The sequence below is a fragment of the Melanaphis sacchari genome, unplaced genomic scaffold (genome assembly GCF_002803265.2).
Source record: "Melanaphis sacchari strain LSU unplaced genomic scaffold, SCAv2.0 Contig80_pilon_pilon, whole genome shotgun sequence".
NCBI lineage: Eukaryota > Metazoa > Arthropoda > Insecta > Hemiptera > Aphididae > Melanaphis > Melanaphis sacchari.
In genome coordinates this window covers 1,482,565-1,497,950 of record NW_020271570.1, presented here as the reverse complement: position 1 = coordinate 1,497,950, position 15,386 = coordinate 1,482,565, and the positions used below count along the sequence as shown (strand labels likewise).

At 25.9% G+C, this 15,386-nt stretch overlaps 2 protein-coding genes across 2 annotated transcripts; one reads left to right on the top strand and one right to left on the bottom strand.

The window, feature by feature from the left end:
- The first annotated feature begins 94 nt into the window (after window positions 1–94).
- LOC112602020 (putative ATPase N2B) lies at window positions 95–3,672 on the top strand. The gene is made up of 8 exons (XM_025349936.1): window positions 95–243; window positions 438–792; window positions 1,158–1,319; window positions 1,396–1,637; window positions 1,959–2,127; window positions 2,184–2,324; window positions 2,386–2,505; window positions 3,388–3,672. The coding sequence occupies exons 2-8, from the start codon at window positions 484–486 to the stop codon at window positions 3,508–3,510; spliced, it is 1,266 nt and encodes a 421-aa protein (XP_025205721.1). The 5' UTR covers window positions 95–243; window positions 438–483; the 3' UTR covers window positions 3,511–3,672.
- A 2,864-nt stretch (window positions 3,673–6,536) lies between these two features.
- Window positions 6,537–9,890, bottom strand: LOC112602023 (protein LSM12 homolog A-like). Its single transcript, XM_025349938.1, has 5 exons — window positions 9,227–9,890; window positions 7,972–8,105; window positions 7,795–7,904; window positions 7,585–7,720; window positions 6,537–6,901 (listed from the first exon to the last, which is right to left on the bottom strand). The coding sequence occupies exons 1-5, from the start codon at window positions 9,375–9,377 to the stop codon at window positions 6,794–6,796; spliced, it is 639 nt and encodes a 212-aa protein (XP_025205723.1). The 5' UTR covers window positions 9,378–9,890; the 3' UTR covers window positions 6,537–6,793.
- Window positions 9,891–15,386: the final 5,496 nt, after the last annotated feature.

Below are 15,386 nucleotides of genomic sequence, written 5' to 3'. Positions count from 1 at the left end.
TAAAAATACGATAAAAAAATTTACATAATATGATAATACTTTCTATATACATTAAACCGATTATTACTGATTAGTGATAAGTGATTACAGAATACTACAGCCTATGATGTTATTACTTATTATTTTTAATTTAAATGCAATAAATACGTGAATAGTGAATAATATGCATTATATATTATATCCTTCATAGTTCATATTTTCATAACGGCTTGAGGCTTCAAACGTCATCGTTAAGTTTTAAAGGTAAAACGCTAAAACATTAGAACTGTGGCTTTATGCCAATAACTTAAAAGAATGTATACTTATAGTTTGTTATCTTAAGAAATAGTAAATTTTGTAATACATTACAGTACCTAGCTATGTTAAATTATTTTTGGGATGTGCCAGTATTAAACGTTTAGTAATTGTTATAACACTAAAATAATCTAATTTTACAGAATAGAATCAGTCGTTATACCTACTTATAAATTTATATCTATCATCATGAAAATCTACCGATTAAATGTCCAAATTCGTACAATTTACACTAGTATTCGTTTGCAAATGAAGCCATCTGAACTCTATGATCAACGGGTGAGTGATGGCCAATTAATCAATGATGATCATCAGCGCAAAATCGTCAAACAGCTTGATGAAGTGTATACATCGTTGAAAGATTATTCGCCACCATCTCAAAGTGTGATTTCAAAATTATTTGGTGGACTGAAAAAACCTTTAAATGGTGTTTACATGCATGGATCGGTTGGATGTGGTAAAACCATGTTAATGGATTTATTTTTTTCCTGTTGCGAAGTAATTATTATATTTTGTAATTATTAATATTGGTACTAACATATTTATATATTTGACAATTATTAAAACAAGAAGTATAAAATATGAGAATTTTGATAAGTATATGTTTTAATTAGAATCAATTTTCAATTTATTATTTATATAATATTAATGTTTTTAAACATTAAAATTGTTTTTTCATAATTCTTAATTTTTTTCTTAATTTATAACTAAGTACATTATCTTAAATTGTTTTCATATAAGAAAAAAAATAATGGAGAAAAGCTTACAAACGTTAGTACAAAATTACTACTCAACACAATTATTAATAATTGGCAATTGTCCAACATTCATATTTATTATTAGCAAATTTTCCAATTTTATAGGTAAAAAAAAAACGAAGAGTCCATTTTGATGAGTTTATGTTGGATATTCATAATAGAGTTCATAATTTAAGATTGAGCACTAAAAACAATTTTGATGCGATTCCAATGGTTGCTGATACAATACTAGAACAATCATGGTTACTTTGTTTCGATGAATTTCAGGTACTTAAAAAAAGTTATTTTTTTCTTTCTTAAATATCACACTTCTAATTGTAGGACTATCATAAATTCATGCTAGGTGACTGACATAGCAAATGCGATGATATTAAAACGACTATTCACTGAGCTTTTTGATAAAGGTATGGTTATGGTAGCGACCAGCAATCGTAAACCAGATGATCTATATAAGAATGGATTACAAAGATTTTTGTTTTTACCATTTATACCAGTGTTAAAACAACATTCAATAGTAGTAAATCTGGATTCTGGTATTGATTATAGAGTTATAAGAGCAAAAAGTGGATACAAATCATATTTTGTGTGAGTAGGTATAGATTATAAACTTATTTTTATAAAAACAATAACTTGTGGTACTATTACACTATCAATGTGTTCCATCATTCTTCATGATCCTATTAAAAATGTTCTTGTTAAATTAAACAATAACTACCAAATCACCATGGAAAAGTAATAAAATATTTTTAACTATTTGGTATACTAACTGAAATATAGAATTAACAGTATAATAATCCTTCACATTAAAATTTAATAATTTTTTTTTATAAAAAAAAAAACAGTATTTTATGACACTTAATTGACAATTTGTTATTTACTGTAAAATTGTTATTCATTTTTCCATAGGCGAAATGTTGATACCATAAAAGATTTTGAAAATTCCATAAAAAGATTTACAAACAGTGAAAATGATACTGTTAGACCAAGAACTTTAATTATTATGCAAAGAAATCTTACATTCCAAAGAGTATGTGGACAAATCTTGGATGCTTCTTTTGAAGAACTATGCGATAGGGTAAATATTATATTCCATTTATTATACTTAATGAATATAAAAGATAAATGCTTCAGCCTTTAGGAGCTGTGGATTACTTATATTTAGCTCAAATGTTTCACACAATAGCTATTAGAGATGTCCCTCAACTGGATTTAGATTCATTATCACCATTAAGACGTTTTATCACTCTGATTGATACACTTTATGATAATAAGGTAAAATCTTATAGATTTAATTTCTTAATTAACAATAGATAATATTATATATTTTTTTTAGATATTTGTTCTAATATACGCAGATAAACCAGTAAAAGAATTATTTGTAGCTAAAAAAACAGGTGGATTAGATGATGATCAAAAAGTTCTTATGGATGATTTAAATTTACAACCCGAATCGGTAAAGTACTTTGACATTTTTTACATTTTTAATATATTAAAAATTATTAATACCATAGAAGCTACTATTCCAACTATGTAATAGCAGTTTTTATATAAATATTTTTTAAGTGAAACATATTCAACTCTCAAGAAATTTAAATTGCTTACTAAATTAGAAATTCTATTGATATCCATTTATTATTATTCTTATAAATTTGATAGTAATGTAAAAAACACCCATTTAAAATAAAGTAAAATTTATCTATTTATAAACTTGGGTGATATGTAATTTATTCTCTCTAATAAGCCTTAAGAGTATGTTATAATCAAATATATTTTTCTGCTGGACTAATACATAACATAGCAAATTTTATCTGCAAGTTCAGTGTCCAGGGGCAGATTTATAGCACATTTTTTGTATACAGTCAAATTTTATTTAATATTTATTTTATTCTTGTATAAAAAAAATACTTAGTTTTTTTTTTAAATTTCAAATTTTTAAAAAGCGTATTTGGATTTTGTTTTTGTTTATTTATATATAGCAAAGTAATATTTCTATTAAAATCAAAATATTTTTAATAAACTTTAGTTAAAAGAAAAAATAATTACATAATATAATATAGAAAATGCATTATGTAAGGAAATTTTGTTGTATAGAAGAAGTGATTTTTTGAAGATAAAAGCTGCCCCTGTAATATGCCTGTATGCCTCCCTGCCTAGAGTTTTGAAAAAATGATTAAGTTTAGGTTTTTTTTTAATTCCAATACATGGCAGATTCTATCATTAAAACTTAAAACCAATAATTATAACATTCATTATAGTATTAACTTAACATTATATTTTTTTACCAAATACAATGTGTCAATGTCTTCAGAAAAATAAATGTATTGACTTTTTTTAGACCAATGCTAAAGCCAATGTATTTACTGGGGATGAAGAAATATTTGCTTTTGATCGAACAGTGTCAAGGCTCATAGAAATGCAATCAATTGACTATTGGAAAAATAACCGCTCAAAAGTATAATCCTAATAAAATCGGAATTAGTTTTAATAATTGGTTACCATTTTTATAATTCTGTTTAAAGGTGTTATTTGTTTTTGTCTTGTTAAGTTATGATTATTGATTATGAATCATAACAAAATTGACTATTTAGATGTAGGTATTTTACTATTTTGAATAGTATATAACTAAGTACCTATTAGATAAAAATGTACTTAATTTCTACTATGAAATCATAATATATCTTAATGGTTAGAAAAATTAATAAAACTATTACCTATGAATGAATATTATAACTATTGAATGTATAATTGTATGCTTTAAAAGTATTCATAAAATAGTAAATTAAAAATATTGTAATGAAAAAATTAAAAACATTTCTACCTTAAAAAAAAATAGTACTAAATAACTTAAATTAATAATTATGCTGTCATATTCAGATTAATTTTTTTATTATATAAATCAACCAGTAGACCTAATTTTTTTTTTGTACACTGCATAATATAACATGTCAACACTAATAATGGAAATGTTGTTTGTAGGTATGATTGTAATTTGTTACATTTTTCATTTTGACTACATTTGATTATACCAACTTACAATCATTAATAATCAACTTATATAATCATAGTACCTTCATGTATTAAACCTTAAGTTTTTCAAATTATTAAATAAAAGATGATTTAGAACAAAAAATTGGGTTTTTATTTTGTCCTTAAATAAACCATTCTTCATTTAATATATAAGTTTATAGATAATAATTTTAATTTGTAATTTTTATTTTATGTGAAGTATGAAAAGCATAAAAATAATACTAAAATAAATAATAAGATAGTGTAGACAACTATGTTGGAATGATAAATATATGTGAAAATTAAAGTGAAGTGGACCTATAGTTTTTAATAGTTAATTATGGATATTTTTAGCCTAGGTAAGTAGGTAATCTTGAATATTTCAATCTATAGGTTTTTGGATAAAATTTAATTTTGTACAAACCATGATGTATTTTTTATTATTCTTAATTCATCATTTTAAACAATTTAACACGTTTTTAAGTATGTCAATAGTATTTTATAGGGCTTGTACACAGGTGATAATATAGAATTGCTTGAATATTAACAATAAAGATTCCTTTGGAAATCATATTAAAACGCGCTAGTAAACTTGTTATTATTTCATTTATATGTTACAAACAGGTAAACCTTTTACTTGATGAAACTCCAAGGTACTGTCAAATTGTAGTGATAGTAGTGTGGAATAACATCATAGACTAAATATGATTCCTGTGCCTTTTAAGCATTGACTAGTATTTTCCAGTTTTATACCATTTTGATAGTTTAATTGATTTAGGTGATGATTTAAGTGATCCTGTAGATTAGTAGATAACAGTAATTGTCTAATATTATTTATTTCACTATAATTACATTGTTTTATCACCTGTGAAGAGGAAAATATTAGTAAGTGGCAACTATGGAACATCAGATCTGTAAATGTCTAGCGAGGCAAGGTCCAAATGGGAGCTCTGCAATTGTTTCTCCAAGGTTTATTTCTTTTCACCACATAAAAATTTAATAACTATTCATTATCTTAAACAACTACAAAAACCAAATATTAAACACTTTAAACTCAGAAGACAATAAGCATCTTCAATTAACTTCTATGACACCAGACATTGATAAACTTAGTCGTAAAAAACAAACACATTGCTCACATTGGACTTGTAATGCTGTATTGAAACAATAATAAATAATGTTTTCTCTTAATATTTTTATATTTTCATTTTTAATACTATTGCTTCTTTTATTAATAAACATTATTACTCTTACTCTCATATACATTTTGTACAATAGGTAGATAAAACTTGACATTAAATATTTCCAGAGGTTCATTTTAGGTTCAAATTACAGCTTAAAATAACTTGTGGCTGAAAAGTTGGGGAACTGTTACTCTAATCTAACCTTTAGATAATAATTTTAAAAATATAAATTTGAAGACGCAGCAGTAGCTGGGTTAATTAGTAAATAAGCAAGCCATGAGTGGCCTATCCTTGATTTATGTAAATAATATGTAACAGCTCCATATACAGTAGATATTGTCTACAATAACAGGTTACAATGGCATAACATGTTTAAAAACCTAAAATTAAAGGTCCCAGCAAAACTCTTGTTTATATATGCTCATATTTATCATCAGTTATATTTTCATAATGATCATAAATGTAATGACATTTATTTTCAGCATAAATTAACACTGCAGATAAGTAAACCAATGCAATTCTTAACGCTCATCATTTAAATTTAATTAATTTGACAAGTGATACATGGAGGAAAAATACAAGTAAGTACTTATTATCCACTTCCTTTTAACGCCATGTCTCTAGAGTTAAATCCAAATTAAAATAAATGACTGGATAATGTTATGTATTCATTAAAGTGTTAATCAATGTTGGAATTTTGTTGAATTTAGACTAATATTTTATCTATATTGTAAAATAATACTTAAAATTTGTAACTACAAATAAGAGACAAAAATCCATGTAATATCCATTATTTTCAATTTTTTGTTGAGCTGCAAAAATATTTTTGTATAAAATATATATTAAGTTCACAAAATGTGATATTTTAGTAATACATATACCACAGTCAAACAGTAAATGACAAATATTGCAATGCCATTACACATTAACATATAATAATTTAGTAAAAATGGATTAGATATAAACAAGTTTATAAATCTAATGCGTGCATTTAACAGTTAATAATCTCATATCCCATGAAGATAATTTATGAAAAGTTTGTAAGAGAACTTTTATCTCATTATTGATCTTAATAAAAATACTAACAGATTTATAAACTTTTATTGTTCTGTAGATTTTATGGTAAAAACAGCATCAATATAATATAACTTACATTTAAATTCCTGAACTTGCCTATTTATTAACTATGTAATGTTAAATAAATTTTTCAAATCATACAGATGACTCAATTCTTTTATTCTTAGTTAAAAACATATTTTTTTTATGCATGAAATAATAAATTTTAAATAAAAAAATATAAAATAAAAAAGAATAATGTATTTCCAAGTTGTAAGAGTATTCAGAATCCAAGAGTTAAGTTTTTTAATTTAATTTGAAATCAAATATTGATTCATATTTAAAACAGAAAAAAAAGTTATCCACAATAGAAATTAGATAAGTGTTGCTGATAAATGTATAATAAATATATCTACTTGGGTTCTTCTCTTAAGTTATACTTGATTTAATAAATTATTGTAATTTTATTTCAACTTCTTTAATCACAGCACAACTTTATTGTGGCTGTGGCGTGACCGCAGTAGCAGCAGTTGGCTTACCCCGATGGGTTGTTGGTGTGGATGAAACTTGTTGAGAAGCTGTATCTTTAACAAATTTGTCCACCTTAAACATTTAAAAAACATCTCCAAATAAATTATAATTATTTTAATTAAATTTATACAAAATTATAAAACAGGTGTTTCAATATAGATGTCACATCAAGTAGATTATCCATTTAATGAAATAAAGAATTTAAAATTGGTTACTATATTATGTCTAATATCAAAGTAACCTTAGATGGCAGTAATGTATGTGGCTAATATCCGTAGAATAACCTCGTTCTTATAAACATCAATTTATTATTTTAACCAAACTAATATTAAACTTAAGATTTATTAGATGCAGTCAATCGTTCCAAGCAAAAACTAACCATCAAATCAATACAAATTTAATTATTAAGTGGTGATCAAATCGAATCAATTAAAAATTGGTCACTACTTGATACTACCCATTTAACCACGTATAAGACAGAACTTAGATCATGCAACTTACCAAATTATTACATTTATTTTGGATGCATGATCAAAAATAAATTTTATCTCAACACAAAAATATTTAATATCCTTAAGTAGTCATAAATAATAATACTAAAACATTTTTGATAAATTTAAATAATATACTATAAGACATGAAATTTAAGTTAATCAAAATAAACAATAATTAGGTATTTTTTCTTCAATTTTCTTTTGAGTAAATTATAAAAAAGTACAATTATCATTGAATAAAACATTTCAACATCTACTTACAATATTCTTTATGTACAAAATAGCTTTGTCCTCTTGATTTCCGGTGCCTTTGACATTATCAGCCTTGTAAGGTGGGCTAATTATCACATGATCATATACAACAATATTCTGCCCTTGCCAAGTTACTTCTGGAATCCTAAGTATAAAACAGGTGGTTATTATTTACTTATTCCTTTTCAAATAATTAATAATTTATCATTAAAAGTTTACGTTTTAGTTATAGTCAAATATAATTTTTGTGCTTCGGGAGAAACATTGGCAGACATAGCTGATATTTGACGTTTCTTATCTTGTATTTGAGTTTTTATCCTATTATTTAACTGTAAATTATAAAACACATAATTAAATATTTAAATATCTCATAATATAGGGGAAGTAATAACATACTCTATTTAAATTTAAAGAAGGCAAAGGTGGTGGATTGAAATTGGACTCCTTTTTGACTTGTACATCTTTGGCAAACGCTAAGTTCACTATGTTGATGTTGTTTAACATTGGGTTATTATTAGTTGATGGACATTCTGATAATTTATATTAAGGAAATAAACAATTGCCTATACATTATAGTGATAATTGTACCTATTATTGATATAATTACACAGGTAGAAATTACATTAATTATGTTTTAATTATATAAAATAGTATTAAAATAAGTTAGGTATAACTAAATTATTAAAAAAGATTCTATAAATTTAGTACCAACCGCATTATTTATTCTATTCAGTAATCATTTTAATTTTTTATCATTTAAAAAAAAATAACAATAAAACAATAATACAGATGTATGTATAAAGTAATAGTAATATTAAAAGTATAGTGGAAAATGATTAGCATTATTTCTATGATAAAGTATATATATGATACATGAGGAAAATGTGATATTAGTATTATGTATTGGCGTTCAAGTGGGTCTAATACCAAAAAAAACATACGCCAAACATATCTGTTTATAGGGTCTTTATAATTCTCTCATCAAACATCACAATGCATCAGTATTGTCAAGGGTTTCCAAAAACATTTACAGGGGTAATTGATGTCTATAAGCAGTAAGATAGTAAGGGTATGGCAAACTATGCTTAAGGCAGTGTGTAAAGGACACAACATTAATAAGCATGACAATTCCATCCATAAAACATAAATTTACTATAAAATTTAAAGAAATGATCAAAGAAAATTGTTTAAGCTAGTAATTTATATTGTAATAGTAACTAACAAAAAAAATTGAAAATTATATAAATTGTTTTCTTAACAATTATTATTAAATCAATTTTTCAATTGGTAAAAATGAAGTTTTATCATGTCGGAAACTATCTACGAGGACTTACTATGCCACTAGGGGGGCAACTAATAACCAAGAGAAGATTAGACCACTAAATAGCACCCTTTTTAAGATGAGGGAAACCTCACAGGGTGGAGATAGCATATGCAAATTTCAAACGATTGGCTAAGTATTGAGCATATCTCTGACAGCTCGAGCATGGCTCATCTACAGTGAGTGACTGGTGTACCAATAACACTGATGATCCCTCACCGCATGCACCAAACTCCACATAAAGAATCGCCTAACACAGTTAACCCACATATTTACTAGGTATTAAGTGCTCAAACTACCGATGGTAGTTCCGTTTTCGGAAAAGGATACTCAATATTAGCATTTTCGTGGTAGGCTCGAACCCGAGAACCTCGCCCTCAATCTCCTCGTCGAAGCAGTTGGTGCACATGACGATGCTACCGATGGAGAAACACTCGTTGACACCGGCCATTTTGTGTTTCCCATAAAAGTTTATCGCCATCTAACGCTTGACAAACGGGCGCGGGTACCGGACGCACCGATTCCGGAACTGACCGAGACGACGGGCAGCAACGGCGCGAGCGACTTACCGCACACGATGATGACAACGAGAACGATGGCGACGCGTACGCAACGGCCTACGGACGTGCCGTGGACCGTGTTCGTAAGTAAATAATATTAACAATTCAACTTTCGCAGTTTCGCGTGCGAGTGATAGCGACGACTCGATGTGTGTGTGTGTGTGTGTATTGCGTTACGTGAGTGTGCGTGCACAGTGTGGTAGACACGAGACGGTGCGACCAACGCTGATACAAAACACTTGCGTGGATTACAGGAAATTAATTTTTGTCTACAGCTAAAAATAGTATACAAATATCGTCCGTACTCCGTTGACTTAACGTGCGCAACAACACGAGATAATGATAAAAAAAAAATAAATAAATACTGCACTCACGGCAATAATGCCGTGTGTCTGAGCCGTCTGAGGACTGAGACCTGAATCTCAAATCTTAATGCTCGTGCGTAAGTGCAGTGTCGTCCATGAGCGCGCGTGCGTGTATACGATACGAGAGTTTGTGCGCTTGCGCAAACGTTATCAGTACCGGTGCAGTGTGACTGTTCGGCGAGTGTTGTTGGGGGAGGGGGGGCGAATGTCGAGCAAATTCAGCGGCGAATATTGATAACGAGCCGCCTTGGGATGGCGGACGGGTCACTGTGGTGACGTCACATTTGCGGTTGACGTCTAAGGACAGTATTACAGTAATGTTATTTCACAATTTCACATCAATTGATGACAACGCTTTTTTGCGGTGAAGTTTCAATAAAATTTTAATAAATTATTCCTTATTTCTCTCCTCATTTCGTATAATAACATATTTTATTACTCATCAGTCGTGCATACGATGCACTGTTCACTGTTGCAGTGCGGTGAAAACTACCCCAATGCCCATGTAACATTAGGTTATTGGTCGTGACTCATGGGAATAGTGCTTAGACTTCAGTTTATGTTTTTTTTTAATTTTGACAACTATTTGAAATCCGGTTACAAATACATTTGTTAGCATGCCGCGTATTAGTTGTAAATAATTATTTAAGGCGACTGTAATGTCGGCTATATAAATATTAAATTCATAATAATGATTATTTTAGCATAATTAAATACTATCTCATAAGTCATAACTAATGTGGATTAGCATACATTACTTTCATACTAATATGACATATCATTTTTCTAAAATAATAAAAAATATCGAACTATATTTTAGTCATTAGTTATTATTTTTTATCATAATGACATAATACCAATTAGGTACCACATTACCACTTATTAAGCATTATAATTTCTATTCAAAAGTATTTTAAACTAGTTAAGTTTTAATTAATATATAATTACTTAATATTTTGTGTGTAAGGACGTTTTTTTAATTAAATTTGTATATTAAATTTATATTTACTAATAAAAATTATAAAATTTAAAAAATTTTCATTAGAAAATTTAAAGTTCAATATTAAATACCTTTAAATTACCATAAAAAATATTTTATATTTGATTTCAAAATTTTGAACACACTATAATAAAACACATGTCATGCAATATTAAAATATGGCAACAATATTAAACATATTGCATTTATTTTAATATATTTAGTACGAGTATAGAGCTAAATAATAAAACAATAATATGACTATATAAATAACTACTAACCATAAGTACATTGTGTTTCGCATTTAGTATAATTTATTATCAATGTTAAAAAATAACTTCAAAGACCTAAGTATAGGTAAATATTAATAGTATCCATTTTTAAAATAAGTAGGTACTAACTATATTTTTACGAGTTCTTAAAAAAATAATTAATAAAATTCATCATTAGTAGGTACATTACCTATTGTATTGTTATTTCATTTTCTTAAAAAATTAATTTTAACGTAGAATATATACGACTATACTATAAAATTTACCTATACATTGAGATTAATAGTGTATTGTATTCAATTATAAAGTGTTAACATAGAATACGACTAATGAATAAAAATTAAGAATAAAATAGTGTAAATAATTCAGCTGCTTATTTATGAAAAAAAAAAAAAACAATTCTATAATTATTAATCGTATTTAAGTATTCTTAATTAACTTTTCAATTATTGTTTATACTTTTTGATAACAACAATTTTATAGTTTGTAAAGTCTTATATTTCTCATTACTTATGGAAAAAAAAATACACAATACTCTGCGTGTTTACCATTATTTGATTTTTTCTCATTATTATACTTTACGTTTCAGGTAGCAGAACATTTTTTGACAATATGATAAATTGATAAATATATATAAATTTATACGTACCTATGGGCTATAGATATTCTGATATTAAGTTTATGCGACACACGTAATGGCTGATACACTCATGGCTGCATTATGCACAGAGAAGAGGCTCGCGTGCAGGATTACAATTAATTAATCGTTAAACACCTCCTTGTTATAAATGACGATAAATAGCAACATTCGAAAATTAAAACACACTCCCGCATTCCTTCTTAAACCACTAAGAAAAAATGACCCATTTATCGCGATTACTCTATTTAGTTTTCATAAATAATGAAAGAAACATTGAAAAAAGAAACATTTTATAGAAATTGTAAATTTCCACTATTCGTGGATAAATTAAAACTTTACTTACCGCCTACCAAGTACCAGGCATTGGCCATGTTATCAATTATGATACTAACGAATTACAAATAGATTCGAACAGTCTGGATAACTAGTACGCAGGTAATAGCATTTCTATGAATTTACAAATGCTTATATATTTATCATTTTTACGTTTTAAAAATGATTTATTGTTAATGTTTTATTTAAATTTCAAACCTTAGTTTTCGATTATTTTCAAATTTTTAAATCGTTTTTAAAAATAAAAACATAATAGTAGTTTATTTTAAAAATACAAATATTGAAATATGAAATAATAATATTATAGTTCAGTATGAAATGAAATAATACATCACTTATTACTATACTAAATAAACAAAAGAGGTCATGGGAAAAGATTTAACCAGTGTTTAGAACATTTATTTTAAAAACAAATGTATGCTGCTGACTATGGTGAGAAATTTACATTCTTTGTCAAAAAAAAAAAAAAAAGAAGAATTAATTTCTATTCACTATTCATTAGTTTTTAGTTTCTACATGTACGAATGCATTCATTATTAAGTTTTTCATAAAATTGAATAGATAAGTACATGAAAATGAAACAAGTCCATCAAAAAAATGTTGACGATGACATAAAATCCTTTCCAATCATGACTTAATATATTAAATAATTGTTGATTAACTAAAAACTGTTAAGGTTTTTAAAAAACCTTAAATTGTTTTTTATACTTACCTATACGGCTACACCTAATAATTTGTCATATTATACAAAATTTAAATGGCTACATAGCGATGTAAAAAATAAAAGTATAACATTATCTTAAACTATTTATTATATTATTTTAGATTCAAAACTGGACTATGAGCGTATTAAAATAATAATAATGCGTATAGATATGGAGAGAATTTTTATAAAAGAAAAAATACTTCAATTTTCAACTTCAGCATCCTTTTTAGATTTTTGGTAACAAAGTAAACATAGTAATTATTTGGTGATCAAAGTTGATAAAAATTACAATTTAAAAAAAAAAAATTTATTTTATCTGCCTCCCTACCGTATCACTAATTATAAAATATAAATGTATTATAAATTATACTTAGTGGTTTAGATATGTAGGTTGATTATTAATATCTTTAAATAAAATCTTTTTTGTATGTAATGATTAATCATTAAATTCAAATTTTACATATTTTAAATTACAATAACTATTAAGTAGGTACTGGATAATTGATATAATATAGTCAATGACGAGGTACACTCAACACCTATAGAGCAATCACCTACTTTTTCCCTTTTCTTTTATTGAAAGAAAAAATAAAAATATGTTTAAATTAAAACAATTAATACGGATAACATAATTCAGGAGAAAAACCATTGGCATTAGAAATACCTAGAGTAGCCAATATACTTATAATAAATAATTAGTGTTATTATGATTTTTCAATATTTAATATCTTATTCCTGATAAAAATATATGTATTTATACAGCTAATAATGTAAAATAAATACCTATAAAGGTAATAAAAAAATTCTAGTTAGTATTATTAAACAATTTATTAGTTAATAGTTTGGCAAAAAAAACATAATATTACGCAGCTGCAGGTACCGACACATCACTATACATACGTAACACGATGCATTATGCACTCTGAAATCGATTCTAAAATTGAAATGAAAAAATTTGAGCAAGTGAGTCACTGTATAATGGATGTGCCAAATTTGAATTCAATGAAATGTCATTGAATACAAAAAAACGATTTTGAACAACGAGATGGTCGGCATATATCACTATAATTAGTAACTATTTATTAATTATATTTTAATAGTTTTTATAATATGCTTTTTGATATACCTATCTATAAAAATTAATTTATTCAACTATTAATATTACTGTATGTTTATTTAATTTTTTTCCAAAAACATTGAACTTACTGTAATATTATTAATATTTAATTATTATAATAATATACATTTTATAATTTATAGTGTTTATATTATATCAAATAATTTTTATTAATTTTTGAGTAACCTAAACTTACCGTTAAACAATGTGTATAGGTTCATAGTATAAGTATAATATCTTAAAATTAATTAACATATTTTGAAAATGTCATTACGTATAATAAAGTTCAAAATATACGTAAGAGATTGTTTTCAAATCTTAACTAAAAAAATTAAAGATTTTCTACATTTTTCTTTTATAATAATTATTAATATTATTATTATATTACTTAATTATTTTTTTATAAAAATTACATGAAAAAATATGCTAATATGTTTTTAATAATTTATACAGACATAGAATAACTTACTCGGATATTAAACTTTCAAGAATTTCAATGTAGTAAAAAATATTTTACCGTAATTTATATAAAAAAAAACTAATCAAAATTTCAAATTTCAAACATCTATAAATAGTTCATGAATAAGAAATATTGAAATATTTTAAATTCTTTTACTGATAATTTCAAGTAATTATATGACATATTTATTTATTTTTTTTTTTTTGGATTAAAACGAAAAATTAAAATTGCTTTTATTAAATACTGGTTTTGTGTAAAAATTCCTGTTTTTTCTTAAATTTTTTTGGTTTTTTTAACAACTATATCAACTATATCCACTGTACCAACTATATCCAATGTTACCATGCAAAAGCTATTCCCAAATTTGAACATCTTAACATTTTTATTTCCCTAAAAATGATCACAGACAGATAAAAAGAATAATGATTGTAAATCCAATTCATTCATTACAGAATCTAAAATCATCACATTATGAGTATGGGTAACAGACATCTATAAATACTATTATTTTAAATAGGTACCTATACATAATATATGTAGAAATGTACAATATTATGTCGTGACTATTGTGTATAAATAATGAACAATATATTCCTACATTGAACGATTGAACACAGACACACAGCTTAAATATTAAAATATATAGTTATACTTATTTGTTGTGTTGTATAGTGGAAATTTACGAATAACGCATGTAGAGATAATATCTTAACGACACTTTATGGGCGTATGGCTCTCGCGCTTACAGCCGATGAGCCAAATATGGAACAATCGTTCATGTTTCATAATAGATGTGTAAATATTTGCAGTTAACACGTGTGCACATGTCGTCGTCCTAGTGACGTATAGATGCACCATGTAGTATAGCTATTGGTCGGGTGTCAAGTGTGAAATTAATTATTACTTCTTTAGTACTTACCATAAAAAAAAAAAAAAAATTAAAAAAAAAAGTTCCTGGTAACTACATGTAGTAGACATAAAATTATATAGGTATTATATGCACCTTTTAAGTTTAAATTTAAATTTTATATCTATAATAAATTAAAAAAAAAAAAAAA

Coding starts and splice junctions, on each gene's coding strand:
- LOC112602023 (XM_025349938.1), bottom strand. CDS start 9,377: ATGGCGATAAACTTTTATGGGAAACACAAAATGGCCGGTGTCAACGAG. Junction 7,721..7,794: donor TATTTGACTATAACTAAAAC/GTAAACTTTTAA, acceptor TTTTATACTTAG/GATTCCAGAAGTAACTTGGC. Junction 6,902..7,584: donor TTTTGTACATAAAGAATATT/GTAAGTAGATGT, acceptor TAAATGTTTAAG/GTGGACAAATTTGTTAAAGA.
- LOC112602020 (XM_025349936.1), top strand. CDS start 484: ATGAAAATCTACCGATTAAATGTCCAAATTCGTACAATTTACACTAGT. Junction 2,128..2,183: donor TTGAAGAACTATGCGATAGG/GTAAATATTATA, acceptor TAAATGCTTCAG/CCTTTAGGAGCTGTGGATTA. Junction 2,506..3,387: donor TAAATTTACAACCCGAATCG/GTAAAGTACTTT, acceptor GACTTTTTTTAG/ACCAATGCTAAAGCCAATGT.